General features: G+C 43.5%; 1 protein-coding gene across 1 annotated transcript in view; it reads right to left on the bottom strand.

Moving 5' to 3' along the window:
* Positions 1 to 46: 46 nt before the first annotated feature.
* The window catches only part of boc (BOC cell adhesion associated, oncogene regulated), a 30,428-nt gene continuing 10,739 nt past the window's right edge, over positions 47 to 19,735 (bottom strand). Inside the window, exons 2-18 of the mRNA XM_050056705.1 lie at positions 15,044 to 15,172; positions 13,255 to 13,527; positions 9,844 to 9,990; positions 8,114 to 8,257; positions 7,405 to 7,698; positions 6,278 to 6,550; positions 5,921 to 6,189; positions 5,449 to 5,614; positions 4,967 to 5,032; positions 4,466 to 4,675; positions 3,957 to 4,132; positions 3,638 to 3,860; positions 3,108 to 3,293; positions 2,812 to 3,023; positions 2,619 to 2,707; positions 1,282 to 1,433; positions 47 to 1,131 (exon numbers count right to left, since the gene is read on the bottom strand). Coding sequence (XP_049912662.1) covers positions 959 to 1,131; positions 1,282 to 1,433; positions 2,619 to 2,707; positions 2,812 to 3,023; positions 3,108 to 3,293; positions 3,638 to 3,860; positions 3,957 to 4,132; positions 4,466 to 4,675; positions 4,967 to 5,032; positions 5,449 to 5,614; positions 5,921 to 6,189; positions 6,278 to 6,550; positions 7,405 to 7,698; positions 8,114 to 8,257; positions 9,844 to 9,990; positions 13,255 to 13,527; positions 15,044 to 15,155 — 3,165 coding nt within the window. The 5' untranslated portion in view covers positions 15,156 to 15,172 and the 3' untranslated portion in view covers positions 47 to 958. The remainder of the gene's footprint in view (positions 1,132 to 1,281; positions 1,434 to 2,618; positions 2,708 to 2,811; positions 3,024 to 3,107; positions 3,294 to 3,637; positions 3,861 to 3,956; positions 4,133 to 4,465; positions 4,676 to 4,966; positions 5,033 to 5,448; positions 5,615 to 5,920; positions 6,190 to 6,277; positions 6,551 to 7,404; positions 7,699 to 8,113; positions 8,258 to 9,843; positions 9,991 to 13,254; positions 13,528 to 15,043; positions 15,173 to 19,735) is intronic.

Raw genomic sequence — 19,735 nt, 5'->3', positions numbered from 1 at the left:
GTACAGATGGTAGTTAGCACATTTAATGAAAAGATGCACCAAACAATTCAATTTCATAAGCTTTTATTTACATGCAATAGTGCTCCAGCATGTGCAACCACAGAGCGGCCACACTGATAAAGGGGGAGTGTAGATTCAGGATCTCCTTCATTTCGATTGCAGATGTCTCTGGCAAAGACTAATACTTATGCACCAACCTGTGAGGGAGGAGTAATACTGACACACCTGTCACAGCGCCCTCACCTGGCAGTCATTTGGTAACCAGCAAATGAGTAAACACAGAAGTGGTTGCAGTATAAAGTTCAGCTTATCAATGACTGAGTTTAAGATATTTTTTCCAGAATCTCTCCCATTCAGTGATTTAAAAAAATAACATAAAAATCAAAAAAATAAATAACTATACAATATATAATCTCTTGTTCACTACTGAAACAGAATGATTTATGTTGCATACACTTGTTAATAGTTTGTTAATGATGAGCAATGCATAATACATTTGTGTTATTGCTATACAAGACGACAGACAGTTGTATTTTTGAAAACGTGACAAAGCAACGGAACTACAACGGCAATGAAGCACCTCATGATTACAGCATCAGACTGGTTTGAATGGTCCCTTTGTTTCTGTTGTACATAAAGCTAAGTACCTAAGGTCCAAACATTGAGGATGGAGGACGTCTGTGAGGAATGACGTGGGCGAGGAGGGTCTTGACATGAAGTGCTGAGCTGAGAGGAATCCCCTGCAGGTTTAAAGGTCCCCTGACTGATCTTCTTAATACAAAGGAAAGACGTCCCTCCCCAGGAAACGCAGACAGAGTTCAGCTTTTCTTTTTCAATATGAAAATAACCTTATATACAGTATAATCAGACACCTATGTACAAAAGCATAAATATATAAATATCTGTGATACAAAAATAAATATTTTCTCTTGTTTTCTTCTGTTTGTCTAACAGTCTCTTATGCATCTGTTGTGTTGGCTGTCCCTTCGTCCTCAGGGGATGCTTCATTTGGGAGGATGTTCACTTGCTGTATTGTTATGTCTTGGGAGTGCGGTGTTGTGGCTGCTGAAGATGACGATGTGGTGAAGATCCCCTCGTCTTCTAGAGAGAGAAGAGGAAAGGACGCAGGCTCTGCAGAGAGGAGGAGGGGAGGAGAGCTGGTCAGACAAATATAAAGCTCATTTTGTAGACTTCACATACAAGAAAAGCTACGTTCTAAATGTGTTAGTTAACCCTAACTTGAGAGTATTTCAGTCAGTAAATGAAAATATCCACACGTACTGTAAGTGATGCCATCCTCTGCTTTATTTCCACCACAGAAGTGGCCGTCACATTCCTGTTCCTGTGAACCGAGGTGCTGATGGGAAGAGTTGAGGAGCTGAAGAGTGGAGTCATCAGGAGGACAGCAACTCTGTTGATGATGATCTGGACTACTAAAGAAGACGAGGAAAACGTTTATGTTAGTGCTTAAACTTAAAAATATTTTCAGTAAAATTACCTTTAAAAAATTTTTATTGTGGCTTTTATGACAGAGCACCCAGAGAGACAAAGAGGGGTGGTTGAGTTTATTATTAGCTTATTATTTCCAAGATGGAACTTTCAAATAGGTTTATTACAGCTTGTGTTTAATGTATTTTTTATACGGCAGCTAATTCATTTACTTGGGGAAAAAAAAATCTGTCCTGTGTCTCAATTAACAAGATTTTGTTAATTCAGAAAAACAAGCTTATTTTTTTTCCATTAAATCTTCTTTCAGAATTCTTAGATAATAATGTCCTTAATCAGAAAAACGAAGCAGATTTTATTCTCTCAAGTGACTGCATTAATAAGCTTCCATAATTTTTACGCTTCAAGTCTATTTCTCCTGTTTTACATGCAAAATCCCAGCAACTTTGTTTTGGGTTCTGAGCGCGGCCAAAACACAGGCTGAGCTACACTCAATAATACTGTGCCTGAACGCATCCCTCAGTCAGTACTGTATTTACAATGATATGAAGATACATTCAAAACATACAGCATGAGAATTACATTCAAAAAGCAGAAACGTTTGGCGTCTTTGATAAAAAAAATATTACTTAAATTATTTTTCTGTTCTGTTTCTTTCAAATACATGGGAAGAAGGCAATAAGCAATGAAAGAAGAAATTACCCCAAAAATTAGTAAGAAATTGGTAAAAGGAGAAAAATAAAAAAAACAAGCAAATAAGGAATTTACTCCAAAAAAAAGAGCTTAGAAAATTCTAGTACTTCTGTAACATAATTTTAAATATAAAATAATAATAATTATAAATAGAGTTTTTCCCTAGTTTTTTTTTTTTTTTTTAATAAATTTCTAAATATAGTGTGGAATATTTTTTACAAATTTTCTCATTGCCTTTTTTCCTCCTGTTTTTGAAAGAAACTGCACCCATTATTCGGGTTCAGAGGTTTAAATACTTGCGAAAGGCGTCTGAAAGCAGCACAAGAAATGTAATGTCGCTCCAGCTTTCAAAGGATTGTTTCAGCACCACTTTAAGGACAGATTATTGCTCCCCATTACTCAATTATTTACAAATTGTTACATAGTCCCTCCTGTGCATTACAGTAAATACTGTATATGAGCTTCATACGTAAACATACCTGGTGGAGTAGTGGTAAACAGGAAGATGTCCGTTTGACACTGTCTGTGGCAACAACGTGTCACACTCCATGTCACAGTCCACCTCCTCCTGCAGAACACAAGAGCATATACATCATATATTCAACACTACTGGACTTCCATAACATGGACAGCTAATTAACAACCTGTAATGACCAGTTCAGTTTGTTTTACCTGCTGCAGCCCTGGCAGACAGTGTGTGGGGTGGTGAGGTTTGCCGTTCGGGGTGTATTCTCCGTTAGCAGGGTAGATGCCATGTGGCACTGTCATATGGCTGTCCAGCGGGCAGTGGCCAACTAGGGCAAGTCCCTGGAGGGGAACCATGGTGTACTGGCATGACGACACGGGCGCGGCCACAGCAGGAAAACACAAGTCTGACGTTTGCTCTGAAATAAGCAGAAAGACAAGATTACACAGATGCAAAGATTAATATTTTAACGACTGTAACAGGAACTGTGACGAGAACTCACTCTGTTTGGCCCAAGCCCTCCAAAGGCAGAAGGGGATGAAGGCGACGATGATGAAGACGAAGGCTCCCAGGACAATACCAACTATGAGGTAGGGGAGGTCACCGGGCCGAGGCACAAGTCCACCTGTGGGTCCTAACCCGTGGTCTGGGGTCTCTGATGGAGCAGGTCGCTGGTGATTAGGACGAGCTGAGGAGACAAAAGGGGAAAGATCTGTTCAAACAAGAGCAGAAACTGTGCTGCCTTCAGATAGGTGTAGATTTTGGAGGAGGACACGTCCCTCTCAATATTTAGAACATGTGCATTTGTCTCAGAGGAGTTAATCTGATAAAAAATGTAAGATATTTACACCATAAATTGATGCAAAAATGGCACCAGAATACAGAAAATTAAGTGTTTGATGCTCAAAATTTTCTGGCAGAGGACCCCCAAACCCCCCATTTCATATGTGTCCCCGCCCGATATTGAGACAAAACCTACGTCCTTGTCATCCTGTATGGTACATTTAATTTTCCGCCCAAAAATGACCTCACCTTTCGTTTCAAGGATCACCACGTTGCCAAATTCACTCTCTCCCTTCTCGTTGAAGCTCTGCATCTTGATGTCGTAGGCGGTCTCGGGCTGGAGGTCAGTGATTAAATGCCAGTATCTGTCTCCCTCCACCACATCCTTCTTATAGTCACTGTCATTATCGCTGTCTGTCGGCCGGTAGTAGATGTAGAAACCATAGATGGGTGTGTTGTTTACGGGGGTGTACTGTCGGGAGGGAAATCAATCATGTTAGAATCACAATGAACTGGCGATACATTGCACTGCAGTCATTTTTCATTTTTGTTTCTTCCAGTCACTCACCGTCCATTTGAGCATGATGGTAGTCTCATTGATGGCTTCATTGTAGGTGATGTAGGGTCCATCAACAGGGCGTTCATGAGTTCTCCCACCCACCACTGTGTACGCCTTCGAAGGGGCACTGGGAGGACTGGAACCGATTACATTCACCGCCACAACACGAAACTTGTATGACGTACCTACAGGGAGAGGGACAACTATTACTAATGTGTCTCTGGGGGCCACCAGCTGCCCAGACTGAAGCTCTATGTTGTGTTGACTAATGATGTTTGTCTTCACATCACTTTATGTTTTCCTTTCGAGCGATTCAGTTATGGTTTTGATTGATGGCAGCAATTACTGAAATGACTGTAACAACACTCATTATGTTGATGAATTTACGGGCCGTGGGAATGTAATTATGCAGGACATCATCGCTGTAATTATACGGTACGACATCCTACTTCCCCCCCCCCCAACTCAGAGTAAACTGCTGTGAATAATAACAACACTGTTTAAGGAAGATGGCCGACCTTTCTCCAGGCCCGTGATCTCCACAGAGAGCCGCTGTGGGGGGATGTTTTCCACCGCCGTCACCCAGTCCTCTCCTGCCTTCTTCACCTTCTTGTACTCCACCCGAAATGACTGGATGGGGAAGCCACGGTTACCGCGAGGAATCCAAGTCACGTACGCCGACGTTTCCGTCGCCGTGGAGACTGTGGGCTTGTCGGGGGCTTCAGGAGCTGCAGAGAAGGAGGAATGGTGTCAGACAGAGGACAACAACTCACAGACATTCTGTAAATCATGTCAGTTAAAAGGAAAAACATTATTCATTCAGCACTTACTGAGAGCTCATCCTTCAGAGACAGAAAGAAAAGAGATTAAGAAGTTTGCATGTTAGTAAAAAGAATGGTTAGAAGTTAAACAATACAGTTATTTTTGTATAAGTGACTTTTTATAGTTAGTATAGTTAATAGGAGACAGATTTTGCAAAGAGGCATTGAGAGGTCGAGGAGGATTGGAGGGATACTTACGAGAGAGGCTTGGCGAAGGAACAGCAGGAGTTTTTGGTGGGTCATTTTGCCCTGGACCTCTGCGACCTGAAGACAGAAAAACACAATTAGATCAGAGTTTAAATGAAAGAACTGCCTTTTTGGCCAAATAAAATTTCAATTGAATTCTCTTTTAAGGCAGAAATAACATTTTCACAAGTCCACAGCTGTGCTCGCAGCTCTGTGAGGCTGTAATCAGCAGGCAATTTGTTAATACTTCTCGACTCACTGGCGTCACATTGCTTATCAGAATGCACAGATTTGATTGTGTGAGTAACATCACAAGATAATTTAACACATGCAAAAGATCAGTGAGTTTGCGGGTTGCTAAACTAGTGCTACAAATGCTGCAGGTCCGGGTCTGGAGAGGGATGGCAGGGCATTTAGCAGTACTTTGAGCTAAATGCTAATGTAAGCGTGCTAACTTGCTCTCAGTGACAAGGCTAACATGACAGTGTTTTTACCTTTGCCAGTTCTGAAGGTCATCATAGCAGGTTGTCCCAAACCTGCGCAGTTTTTGGCAGCCATCTCCACCTCATACAGGCTGTCTGGCTGCAGCTTGGCCAGAGTCAGCTTGTGGAGGGCGCCTGAGATGCTGCTGGAGGTCCACTCTGCTAGAGGGTCTCCCACCTGACAGATAGACAGAGAGTCAGGAGGGTGAGTAACTGACAAAGTACGTGTGTATGTTTGTTGAAGACATGCTATGCAGAATTTTCCTTTAAAAAATCATCACTTATGACCCAGACTATGCTTCCGTCTCTATTTTCTTACTTCCTACTTATATTCTGTGTCTTGGTGGCGACTGGGTGCCAGTTCATAAACAGCAGGCATCCAAGAGACACAGCACAGAAAACACACAAATATACCGAGGCAAAACGCCAAGAGAGTGAATCTGTGTGTATTTTAACTGGGAGTGCAGTGAACTGACTGCAGTACCTTTCTGTATTTGACCATATACTCCAGCACAGGGGCTCCTCGCTCATGCCGTGGCCTCCAGGTGAGCTCATAGTAGTCAGCCTTGCCCGTGCGGGGTTGGCTGAGGATGATGGGAGCATCGGCAGGCAGGATATGTCCCGGCAGCTCAGAGCAGTCAAGAGGCAACATGGCACCGGTGGCCCCCGGCCTCACAGGCGGCTGCTCTCTCAGCACCTTATCTGGGCTGAGCGGCCGATAGATGGAGGGCAGCTTCCCCCTGGATGAGATCCCTAAAGAGAAGAGAAATACATCATGAAACAAAAAGGCTTTGACTTAAACTAGTTACATTTCTAAAAGGTTACTCACTATCTGGCTTACCGGTTGATACTGTGATGAGGCGAGCGGAGGCCTGCGAGCTGCCCACCCCGTTCTCAGCCATGCATTGGTACAGTCCGTCATCCTGAGGGCCCACGTTGGAGACACGCAGCACCTTGGAGGTCAAGCGGTGGCGAGGAGACGGGGAGAGGGGCCGGGCGTTGTGAAGCCACATCACTGAGGGAGTGGGTTTGCCGCGGGCCTGGCAGGTGAAGCGCACAGTCTCTCCGTACACCACCTCCTGCTGCTGCAGCTCCACCGTCACCTGAGGAGGCTCTGCACGACACAGAAACAAAGTTGAACAGCCTGTTTGTGCGTGCACAGGTGTGATCGTGCAAATGGTTATTATTTTCCTTAGAGCTGAGGTGATTAATCAGCAGGAAATTACTATTATTCTTTTAATTACAACCATTTTTAAAGTTTTTAAGGCTAAGCATCAATAACGTCACGTGTATGGGCACATGTGTGAGTAAAATCACTATCATACATGCGTGTGTGTGTGTTTCTAAAGGCTGCATGACAGAGGGGTGTATAGAGCCAGGCAGGCGGGGCCAGGCCAGCTAGTTGATGGTTGGCTGCTTGTGAATCAGGGAAAGACAGAGCTCATTACAGCTACAGCAGCTCTCTGGCTTTAATTAGAGCCAGCTGCAGAGAGACAAGCCTACAACACACACACACACAGACACATACACACAGACACATACACACACACACTCACACAGAAAATCACTGTAAAAACAGTCATCCATAACCTAGACACACTCAATCAAGTCCCGCTACAGAATAGAGAGCTCTGTCTCCACAAACTCTTTCTTACACAACACCGCCCAGGCTTACATGCTTCTCCCACACATGACTGCGCACACACATACAGACCCCTGTCTTCTCTGTGCGCCAAACAGGAGTTGGTTTAATTATTAAATCCATGATACAAACAAAACTCTACTTATAAAAAAGAAAATCATCGCATAGTCAAAAGAATAAACTCCATTCACTATGAAAAGCTTTTACAGGAAGCTGCGTTTCACAGATTAGTTCGAGGTCTTTATAAAAGATTATCAAAACAAAGTATATAAACGCCCAGAGGAGCCAACACACAACACGCTAAAACAACTTTCCACTTTACTCACCAAACACTTGCACGTCATAAAGCACCGTCGCAGAGCCGGCCGACTCAATGCCGTTGTCCGCTCTGCAAATGTAAGTGCCCGAGTCTGCCTCGCCCACCGCGTCGATCAGAAGGTTGCTGAGCAGGAAGCGCGTGTTGTTGTGGGAGCGCAGGTCCTTCCCATCTTTTGCCCATATGACCTGTGGAGTGGGGATGCCACTGGCCACGCACTCCAACACCAGCCGCTGGCCTTTGGTCACCATGATGGAACGAGAGGCCGGCGGGTAAATGATGCGAGCTGCTTCTGAGGTGGAGCCTGAAAAAGATGCGGACAGGCAGGGTATGAATATGTGGTCAATATGTAGGAAAATATCTGTGCATTTTTTTTCTGCCCTTCTTCATTTCTTTACATTGCTCATGTGGCTGAAATCACGTCTAAAATACAAAGAATTGTTCACACTTCACCTGTGACTAAATGTGTCCTGGCAAGATGATAAAAGTCACACTGAAGTGGAGGGTGTGGGACACATGTACACCACATGTGTCTACAGTAACACTTACAAGCTCTCTAATTATGTCTTTTCTGACATAGCTCTTCACTGTTAATGTTTCAGTTTGACCCCTAACTTCTTCTTGCACATTATTAAATTGCGTTTTCATCAAAACCTGCAGTGCTAATAAAAAACTTTATGTTCCATTTCAACATCATAGCGTTGGAGGTCATGACTCACGGCGTATACGCAGGCGGTCAGCCGAGGTGGATGTCTTGACCTCCTGAGTGACGGGGTTGTAAGCAGCACACTTGTACGGTCCCTCATCGTCCTGCGTGGCGTTGGCTATCTGCAGGTTCCCTGACGGCATGATGAGGTAGTTCCCTGCAGACAAACAAAAACAAACAGATGTTGAAGTGTGCTTTTAAGGACTAACAAACCCACAAATGAATCATGAGTGCACACCTAGAGTCGTCATCTGTAGGGGCAGTTATTGCTTCTGATGGGCTGAAGAATTTGTTAAGACTTTAACTTCATTTTGATCATTTTTGGAACAATAAAGACCCACTCTATCATGTGGACAAATATCCCAAGTCTCCTGTGTTATGTTTTTGTTGAAAATAGAGGGAGAAGGCATCACCATGTAACTTCACTTAAGGCTCTCTGGTTTTGTTACGTTGCACTTACGCATAAAGATACTGTTTTGGTGTTTCAACTTGAAACTTTGAGAATTAAGAAAAACAATAATGTACGCTTTTGTTTTAATTCAAAACAAATATTTCTTGACCCAATTTGGTCCTAATGATGTGAGCTTGTGATGAACCATTAAAGACAATCAAAGTAGAGAGGTTTAAAAAGAACCCCTACAAATTGATTGGTTTATTCTTATTTATATTACATTAAGTGGGCAGTTTCATAATACATCAAAAACTTCTATCAAAGTCATAATTATTTTAATACAGTATTGTAATCAAAAACAGTGTAAGAGATCAAATGGAAGTTGGTCTGACCCCTTATTAATATCGTAGCTTCCAAAATTAGAGGTCAAAGGTCAATTTTGAGCTCAAGATTTTTAAGTAGATATAAAAAAAAATCATTAACAATACAAAGAAATCCACATCTCCAATATTATGCCAACCATTCCTTAAACTGGATGCCAAAACAACTTTAAAGTCATTTTAAAGTCAGTTACACTCTAGTGAGTTAAGGTTTTTCGCCTTTGTGGTGCAGAATAACAATAAGGGTAAAAATAAGAATTAGATGAGAAAAAAAAAGCACAGACAAAGACAAAAAACTTCTAACTTCATCACAGCTGTTAAGAAAACTACACAAAAAGCATTTGTGCACACTTGAGTGCAAATGTGCAGGGAAGTGAAAAGGATTTGCAGAGCGTTACATAAGCAATACTGTTACAGCATTGACATGAGACCAGGTTTCACATACTTCTTTCCAAACTTTAAAGCACATCCATGTGGAAATATATTATACAATACATGAATATGACCAAGACAAACAGGAACCACAGAAAAATCAAGTCCATATTGCGAAACTGTGTGTAATATGAGTACTATGTGCCATTCCAGTGCATAGATGCACTGTTAGCCTACACCACAAGGTGGAGCCCCAGAGTCTGAGAACACTCAGTGAATGCCCCTCAATGTGGTATTCATTTCCTCACAGATAAGCTGCAGATATCAGTACCTACAGCTCCCAGGCATCATCAACATACCAGCCACAAACCACTGGAGCTTTTCTTCTCTTCCAGGCAACTTAGAAGTAAATAGTTTGAAAAATAAACAACCGCCTTCCCATGTTTCAACATTCTCGAGATAATACCCTTATCACCGGTTTTATAATGGGCCAGATAGCAGGATTATAGCATTCCGGTAAATTATGAAGATAGTATGAGAATTAAGAGGGAAGTGGGGGGTGATTATAGGAAATCCTAATGAATTCAAGCAGCTCGGTACCTTTGGACGTCTCCAGCCACTCCTGTTTGACACTGTAGCGGACCTGAGCCTTGGGCTGGCTCTCAGGGAGGTGACATTCAATAACAGCCGTGTTGCCTTCATCAACCTCGATCTCCTGCTGGTCGTCCGGCTCAAAGTCCCGCAGCTCTGGAAAACACACGAGGCGAGGGGAGAAGTCAGTGGCGTCTTTCATCATCTTAATACACAGTGTAAATCACATCTAACTGCACATGTATACATTCAGTCCTCAGCCTCAGAAGCAGAAAACCACAATATTCTGAGCAATAATAAACTCTGTAATAACTGGGCTGTTTCCATATTGGGTGTCTCTCCACGTTGGATGTCCCTATTGTATTGTAACCACATTCCCACAACGTCTCCGATGTCCTTCCCTTTGAAAGAAAACCTCCATTTAGTAATGTTGTCTTAACATGATCTGCTTTAAGTCGCCAGAATTTTATATCTCTGACTAATTATTCTGTTTTGCTCAATTCATGTCGCTCTGGGTAAATCCAAAGCCTAAGAGTGGTGTCTGTAACATTGGAGTAGGTGTCATTAATCCTGTCAAACATTATACTGGGACTGGAGCCGGTTCAGATTCTGTGGGAAATGGGTGGAGTGGGATTACTGGGGCCATGTGCTGCGACTGTGTCCCGCAGACACACAGTCTGCACAGCACAGACACTCATGTGACCTCTGACCTCCTAAAACCCCCTCCGCCTGAGCGGCCCAGAGGCCTGGCCACGGGGTCAAAGGTGAGAGGTGTCCATCCTATAGAGTTTCAAAGAAAGATATCCAGTTTGGGAGGAAACAGCAAAACTCTTGCTCTTAAGAGGCCAGGGGAAAAAAAGGAAAAACCCACAAAAATCTTAGCGGGGGGGTGCTGCCATTTTGTAGATTTGGAGTAGAGGAAAACTAAAATAGGACTGGAGGGAGCAGCAAAGGAGGGGGAAAACAACTGGAGAAATTTGTCATGAAGTAGTCTAGCAGCGAAATGAAAGATAAATCTCCAGGAACGTAATTAACCGTCTACCAGCCTTTGTTGATTTATTCTTAACAAACACGGCCTCTCTCCATTCTTTCCGGAGGTGCTTTGACTGGTGTGTTTTTCTTGGACCGGCCGCTCTCTCTGGCAAGAAGCTGCTGGTACACACAGTCAGCTGATGAGACATTGTATACAGCTCTAATTCAATAAGAAACGTTTAGTTAAGGCCAGGGTATCTGCTGATAGGGACATCACGGTGATTTACTCAAAGCACTAAACAAACACCTTCACTGCAGGACAGATGATTTATCCACCATGCATCTGTCCCTCTGTCTGCATCTGGGGGAGCTTTAGCGGCAGACACACACAGACAAACACTAAAACACAACTCCATCTCTGACTTGGAGCTCTTATTCTGAAAGATGAGAATCCCAGCCAGGACATGTCAAGCTAAGTGGTGTATGTATGTGTGTGTGTGTTGGGGGGAAAGAAAGCCTTAAAGAGGGACCGTGTGGCGCTCCATTTGCTAAATCAATCAGGTGCTGTTTTTACAGCCACCCCCCCTTCTCCTCCTGACTCCCCCTCATATCTACCCGTCCCACCTTCCTCCTCCTGCCTGCTTCTCCCAAATTCCTCCAGTTGCACCTTTTAACCCCCCCACAACTCTACCACCCCGCATTCTTCACAGGAAGAACCCCGCATGGGTGCCTCTCAGGTGTGTGAGCGTGCATATGTATTTCTGTGTGAGTGTGTGTGTGTGTGTGTGTGTGTGTGCGTGTGTGTGCGCGTGTGTGCGTGTGCGTCCTGCAGCGATGGAGGATTGATGGTATTCATAAAGTGAAGCAGACCTCCCGCACCAGGGCTGCTTGGCAAGGCAGACTTAAATATTTCTAGAGAGACAGTGCATTCATCATCTTTATGTGGAGCAGTAGGAGGCCTGTGTGTGTGTGTGTGTCTGAATTATAACATGTTTGTGCAACGTGTTGTGCGTTCACGTTGCGCAGATACATGTCTCTGTTTTCTGCAGCAAAAAAAAAAAAAAAGGGGGAGGGCGATTGTCTGCACAAGAATTCAAGCGAAGAGCTTTTAACTTATGCCAAAAAAGCGCAGAGTCTTCAGAGACGGATAGCGAGGAGGGTCTGGAATCAACCTATCCTGATCACAAAAAACATGTGCGTACAGCTAAGAGGGCTCACATGGAAAAGCAGGCACGTACACACTCCCCGTGGAGCAATTCCTTAGGCGGTTTGGGGGTGGCCGAGAGGAGACCATTATTAAATTAGAGACGTTTTTTGGGGGGGAGGTGGGGTGAACAGTCTGCCTCCACATGTGGTTATCTCAACACGATTCATCCACTATTGGAACTATCAATAACTTTTACGGCCTGCGCGCCTGCTCTGAAGAAAAGAGGAAAAACAGCAAAACATGAGAGGCGAAGATGACAAAAGAGGAGGGGAAAGTGAGAGATAATGAAAGGAGGCAAGAGGAGAGAAAGTGACAGGGTGAGGAGTGAAAAATGTGCAAAAGAAGAGAAATGCGTGTGTGTAAGTGTGTGTAAGGTTACGGAGGCCTTCGAGGAGACAGAGAATGTGACATCACGTCTCATCTTGTGTGAGGATCTTGTCTCGACTGGCCTAAAACACCTCCAGTTTCTCCAGCTCTGGCAGCCTCATACATCACATCACTACATGTAAAACAATACAGCTAACAGCGCTTTTTTTTACCTAATGGTGTGTTGTAGTGAGGCATATCCTCTGTCCACCCCCTCACACACACACACACACACACCCTTATCTCCCCCCGAGCCCTCTACCCAATTACGGGGCCATAATTTCTGGCGAGCCCTGCTGTCGGGCCCTGTGGAGAGGAATGTGGTGTTGTGGGGAGCAGAGGGGCCGATGGAAGCAGGGGGCCCCCAGGCTGGAGTCCTGGTCCCCTCTTCCCTGCTCTGACCGGGCCCCGGCCCCTAGGTCCCCTCCATTCCTCTGGCTCAGATTACACAGCTTCAGGCCCCCCTCTCAGTCCCATGATGCATATCAAATATAACACCACACACTCAGAGCAGCACACTAAAAACGTCAGCAGTGAGAATAATTCACTTGAACTCCATTAGATCAATATGGCACTCCATAAAAGCAGCTGTTGTATTAAACCAGACAGGGTGACTATCTGAATGTCAGGAATCAATAACATGCAGCAGTTTCTCATCCTGATCAGAGCTGCAGTTGGTCGAGGGTTGGACTCACGGGTGGAAAAGTACAAGGTTTACAGGGTTGTATTGGTGATGATTTAAAGCAAACAAATACCGCCCCTTCACTGTTTTTGTTTTACTCAAGGAAAATTAAGTCAAAGGCGTTCTTTGGATACTCTGACAAACCAAAAAGGGGCTGTTTATTTGTCTCAGATTTGTGTGGGTGGCTACTCACTGGCAGCGGTGACGTTAGCGGGTACACTAGCCAGGGCTCCTGCGCTGGTGCTGGCCACACACTGGTATCTGCCCACAGTCAGGTTGGACAGTGTGGGGATGAACAGGCTGTTGGGTCCCAGCACAACGCCCAAATATCCGTCCATCAGCTCCTGGCCATTGAGGCGCCAGCTGATGTTGGCGGAGGCGGGTTGGGCGCTGCAGCGAAGATTCACACTGCCTCCTAGCTTCTGCACCACGGACATGGGCTCTTCAGTGAACAGCAGCACATTGTCTGAGGGAAAAGAAAGCAGTCAGAAACAAATTAAGCATCTTGGGAAACATATTTTATTTCATACAAGTCAGCACATTACAGAGGTGTGGACTCGAGAACTGCAACTTGACTTTAACTTCAGACTTGTGACTTGAAAATACTTGATACTTGAGCCCAAAGACTAAAACGTATGTCATTTCAAAAGTGTATCACGAATCAATTCATTTCCCTCCATTTCCTGAATCAACTTCACATTGGTGCCGTTTACTCCTTACAAGATGACACTTAATTCCCCGCTAATGCACTTTCTTGGAACCGATCCAACAGTGTCCAAGCTGCAGGAGAGAACTATGAAGAACTAACATTAAGTTACTGAGCTGCAGCTGGAAAAACTGACACAAAAGATCATTTTGTTTGTGTATAAAAACTACACGTGATCGAAAAAACCCAAATCACAGTATGCAAAACGTGTGGGTCACAATTACAGACGAGGAAGCAACAACTTCAACAACCTTGTTCCACAAACAAATACAAATTTTAGTAACCATTCATGATTTTTGCACATTTTATATATTATTACCCTGTGGTTAAAATGGGATTACATTTGGCTAAGAGCGCATTATGACTTGTTTATGACTCGAAACTTTAAGTTTAGGACTTGGGAGTTGAGAGCAAAGACTTGATGCTTAACTGTGACTTGCAAAACAAAGATTTGGTTCCACCTCTGGCACATAAAGACCTTTCCCACTGATTACATGAGGCCAGCAGTGTGACATCTTTTGTCTTTGAATGTCTTTGGCTGCAACTAGCAATTAACTTCACCACTGACCAGTCTAAAAGCTACAAATATGCTCAACAAAGCAGCAAATTCTCACATTTGAGAACCTAAAATGATCGAATGTTTGCTTGAAAATAACTTTTTAAATAATAGATAATGAAATAGTGCCTGACCGGGGCGCCCTCTAGATCACCTGGTAGAGTGTGCACCCCATATCTGCTCAGTCATTTACAGCAGCTTGGGTTCTACTCCATCCTGCAGCCCTTTGCAACCTGTCATCACTCATTTTTTCCCACTTTTCCTGTCAGTCTTAAGCTAAATTATCAATAAAGGCAATCCCAAAGAATAATCTAAAATAAATAAATAAGAGCGGCTGATTGATTTTCTTTATCTACTAATCATTAGTTCTCTTCATACAGAGCTTCTTTTCTTCTTCGTTCACCCATGGTGGCTGGTATGGCCTGAAACTACCCACTTCTTCAGTTCATTTCAAATAAACTGCTGTGCCTGCTGCCAAGACACGTAAAACACACCTCCCTCCCTCCCCCTGACTAAGCCAGAATATTTTGTCCCTGGCAAGACTTATCCTGCACCAGGTGTTTGGAAAAACTAATGTAAAGGCATTCATAAAGCGAGCATACATCAAGTCAGTAATATACATTTTGAAACCGTGACAAAAAGCACAAAATGGAAACTTTTTAAATCTTATTTATGCAGATTGATCCAGTTTTTTTTAACCATTTCAGTTTGTCTACTCACCGGGGAGAGAGGCGCCGCTCTGCAGGCAGCATAGCAGTACTGCACCCAAAGCGCACAACACTGGAGCCCTTCTCTTTTTCATCCACGGAGTCCAGTCTCGCTTTCCAGACATCTTCCATACACTACCCCCTGAAACACACACACACACACACATATACAGAAGAAGGTCAGAGGGTCATTTACAGACTTGGTACACTCAAAACAAACAGCATAAACCACTTTCTTCTGACTGACACAAACACACAGACAAAACTGTACAGAAAACAAAGCTACCAGAACTGGGAAACATACATCATCCATCTAAACAGTCAATTTTGATTCATACATAAGCTGCTCTCTATCGTACTTGTATACACACACGTACACAAACAGGCAGCCATTAAGGAAACACAACCCAGGCGAGGCGGTGCACTCTGCGGTACCCTCAGCAGCCAAACTCCAGACACAAATAAAGCCTTTCTTTTCTGTCAGCCCCCATCTCACCGCTGACCCCATCTCCTCCGCCTGTACCCGCACCCATCCAGCCTGCGTTCATCAAAGGGGCGCCCTCATTCTGCGGGCCGTAACCCGACCCCTCCACCTTCCCGCTCAGGTGTAACCGATACAGGTAGAGGGTCCAGGAGGAGGAAGGGGGAGGGAGAGGGGAGGAGAGGGGAAAACACACAGGCTGCATTCAGGAGTTGGGACAAAGAACAACTAATGAGCAGGAGGACGGGGAGGGGGACGGGGGGGAAATATATATCACAACAGCGAGGAGTGTGCATGAGATGGAGGAGAGGTGGGGTGTATTATGGATGCAGTTTGTATTTGCGGGGAAAATGGAGAAGGCGACGGTAACGGTCAGTCTATTAACAGTTAAAGCAGAGAGGGGAGCTTTTCTCTCTCCCTTGTCGCTTACTGCCAAGTTTCCCAAATTCTTTCCTGTCAGGTTAAACTAACAACTTCCCGTCAGGATGAGGAGGGTGGTCCTGCAAAACTGAATCTCTCCTTCTCCCTGTCTCATATACATACATGTCGCCAAACATGCACACACTCCAGGGCATAAACTGTCCTGCGACGGCGTAGTAAAAATGGAAGCACACAGCGTTCTCATACATATTTGTCCTGATCTTATTATGGCAAGGGGTTTGATTAATGAAGCTCAGAGACTAGGGACTACACACACACACACACACACACACACACACACACACACACACACAAGGGGCCAAAGCAGGACAGTAAGAGAATGGAAACTCTTACAGTGCACCTTCATCATCTAATGGCAGCAGTGAAAATGTTTAGCTGCCTGGCACATTTATTGAAAATGAGCAAAGCAGCAGGCTGATGGAAAAACAGCTGTCAGCTACGCCAACTGCCACACTAAGGCCACACATTACTCTGCGACGTTTTAATTGCATATTATGAATGTGTGTAAACTATTTTAAATTGTTAATTCTCACGACATGAACAGCTCCGCAGAACTCCAGTCCAACTCGCAGGACTGTAAAGACTAGTCAATTACTCACATAGTGAATCAGCAGTTTTTTCATAAATTTATTTGTCCTGCAAAAAAGCAATTTCTTTTTTTGCAGCACAAACAATCTGTTCACACTATAACACTGACAGCACCTTTAAAGTTTATATGGTTGACCTGTGAGCAAACAGTTGCTTATTCACACATCCACTGTAAATGGTGCATTAGCTTTCATTTGGAGTCATGTCTTTGACCACCTGATAAGTGCAAGTCCAATTTTCACTCTCTTTTAGCTCTATTTTTGGTCTCCACCATCTCATGAGGGAAACATCTCACTTATTCGCTGTCAAATTCTTTAATATGTTTACAAACAAATTACTAACTTTCTGCTGTTTGGTCCTAAGCAGGTAGGTTACCAGGGTTGAGTAATTTGACGAATCTATCGGCTGTATGGCTGAGTATATCACCAGTCTTTATGTTTGGGCGATTTTTGTCATTTTATTTTGCTAATTTAATGGTTTGCCTCAGACCAACAAATAAGAGCCGCTGCTCGGCTAGTAGCAAGAGACAGTGAGAAAACAGCGTGTAGAGCCAGAATATTTTCACATCTAACTCAGTGAATTAAGGGTTTATTTCAACCAGAGTTGGTGATTGTTGGAACAGTGAAAAGACTAAGACTGTTTTTATTTTGTTTCTGATAAGTCTGAATGAAGTGTGTTCACGATGAGGTAACAAGGCAATTAAGATTTCAGATCAGGAACACATGAAACTTGAATTAGAGGGTGTACGATTGTATTTTCTGTTTTTGTCTGTTTTCTTGATATTTTGTGAGTTTATTTAATTTAGTCATTGGACTAAAAAAGCTAGGAGAGCTTTTGGAGCATACACACAACACGCACACACACACCTGTGCTAATATATCGGCAATCGCCGCTTGTTGGGCTGACAGTGGTCGGTTGGAAAATTTTAACCCACCTCTTTAGTGTTCAGCTTGTTTTTAGAGTTATTAAAACTGATGAGAGCTGTGAGAGTGAATTAAAACACTACAGTTACAGGCCCAGAAACCAAAACAAAGAGCTTAAAGACACTAAAGAGTTGGGTGATAATTCTCTGTACATATAAAATACATTTTTAATGCAGAAATGACCAACATTGGCTCTTGCTTCTCAAATGTGCAGCTTTTCTCTCATTCATCTTCATGCAAACCGAGTATCTTTGTTTTGGGACTGTTAGGGCCTTTACACATTGGGTGATGAATAAAATGATTCATATTAGCAGTGATGTGAATTTGCAACAGTTGCAAAACTCGCTCAATAAAGGGTTGTGATGCAAATTTACAACAACCACTAGAATCATATTGACCCAGAGCAGCATCTGGCAGTCTGTCTGAGTTGTACTGCCTAAGTTACTTCAGGCTATTCTATTAAGCTTCCAATTTGGGGATGTCACCATGGACTGGGAGACTGTGACAGCCAGTTTCAGTATTTGGATATTGAAAATAATCCTCAGTCGCTGTCGTACATACATGTACAGTTTAATTCACTCCCTCGGCCACTCAGAGCGGCCCATCAGCCGTGGCCTCGCTCAGTAAACAAACACTGAGCTGCTGTGGAACCAGGAAGCAAAGCTGAAGGTCTGTGGCTTCAGTGGCTGGTCGCTGTATGGACACAACCCGGGACAGCTGCCCATGAAAAACACACACACATCTGTATGAAGCACCTGTCCCGACTGTGAGAGTCACTAACCGTAAAAACCACACCAGTCAATCTGCCGACCGGACACACAGCAGGACACGCTAACCGGCCGGTGAGACCTCTTACCTGTCCAATTTGTCTTTCACACACAAATGAAAGTGGCGACAGTGAGACAGGAGGAGAGACAGAGACAGAGATAGAGCTTTGTTATAAGAGCGGTATGAGAAGGCCCCTCATATATCATCACTCCCTAAAAACAGCCATACTCCTCTGAGCCTGTCTGTCCGTCTGATTCATTAGTCAGCTGGGTCCTGTGTTTGCTTAGCGGATACCCTGCCTCAAGATGAAAAGTTGGCCTGACATCTATGTCCAACTTTTTCCATCCATCCTTCCCAGAGAAATCACAGACACAGAGAGGGAAAAGAGCCTCCTACGCATCAGCGAGACTGATAAAAACCAGAGCATACGCACAGACAGCTCCCCTAAATTAAGAACCGAGGGAATGTGTGTGTGTGTGTGTGTGTGTGTGTGTGTGTTGAAGTGTTCCTGCGACTGTTTTGTTACAGCCTTACCAGTGAGGAACAACGCTGCGTGGCCAACACTTTGTGGGAGCAGCTTTGTGGTATTAAAACATACTTCAGTGACAGTGCGCTGAGGAGAACTGTGTGAACTGCTCAAATCTGCCAGTTCTAGTGCACAAGTATGATTATAGGGGAGTGAAGCTATTTGTGTAATCATGTTGAGAAAATGACACTTGACTACTGTGAGATCTTAAGAGCTGACTCCTTAAAGACCAAAAAGGGGGAAAAAGTCTGACATTCTGACTTGGCAAAATCCTGGGATGAACCTCAAAGCTGCTATGGTGACCAATCAAAATGTGTCAAGCTGAAATGAAATGTCTGGTCGAATTCAAAGCTGTGTTTACTTGCTGTGTTTTATCAGACACCTACTAATTCATATCAGAGTTTCTTGCACAACTTCTCTGACGTGTAACATTTGAGACGTTTTGCTTTTCTTGTTGAATGAAAAAAGGGTTTTGTAGAAAGGCTTGATTATTTTCCTTTAAGTAACGTTTTAAAAAAAAAGGCTAATTTCGCTGTCAATACTCAGCATTGTACTGCACTAGTGTCGAAAAACTTCAAATGGCGCCTAGCCCCTGCAACAGGTGGGCCTTACATGGTAACAGATGTTATGTATTCATTTATTAGACACATGAACTGACAAAAACATTAATTAGGGATATCAGTGTAGACACTGACCTCATTAAATGGACTGGATATTGGACATGACATCACTGATGTACATTACATAGAGTTTCTTTGTCAATGATGTCATCACAATTTAGTGTTTCTACCATCAGTTACACGCGTTGCTTGTCACATGTATTTGCTTTTACTTTTAATACCTTACACAAAAATGATTTCAATGAATTTCATGAAGTGTGGTATAAAGATGCAAGAATTTATCAATTGGTTTAAGTAATTTTTTGCGAAAAAAAAATTCTGATTCTTCTTAAATGTGAATATTTTCTGTTTTTTTGTG

This window comes from Epinephelus moara, chromosome 11 (assembly GCF_006386435.1).
Source record: "Epinephelus moara isolate mb chromosome 11, YSFRI_EMoa_1.0, whole genome shotgun sequence".
Lineage (NCBI taxonomy): Eukaryota > Metazoa > Chordata > Actinopteri > Perciformes > Serranidae > Epinephelus > Epinephelus moara.
The sequence above is the reverse complement of the archived record's forward strand: the minus strand, read 5'-3'. Positions and strand labels throughout refer to the sequence as shown.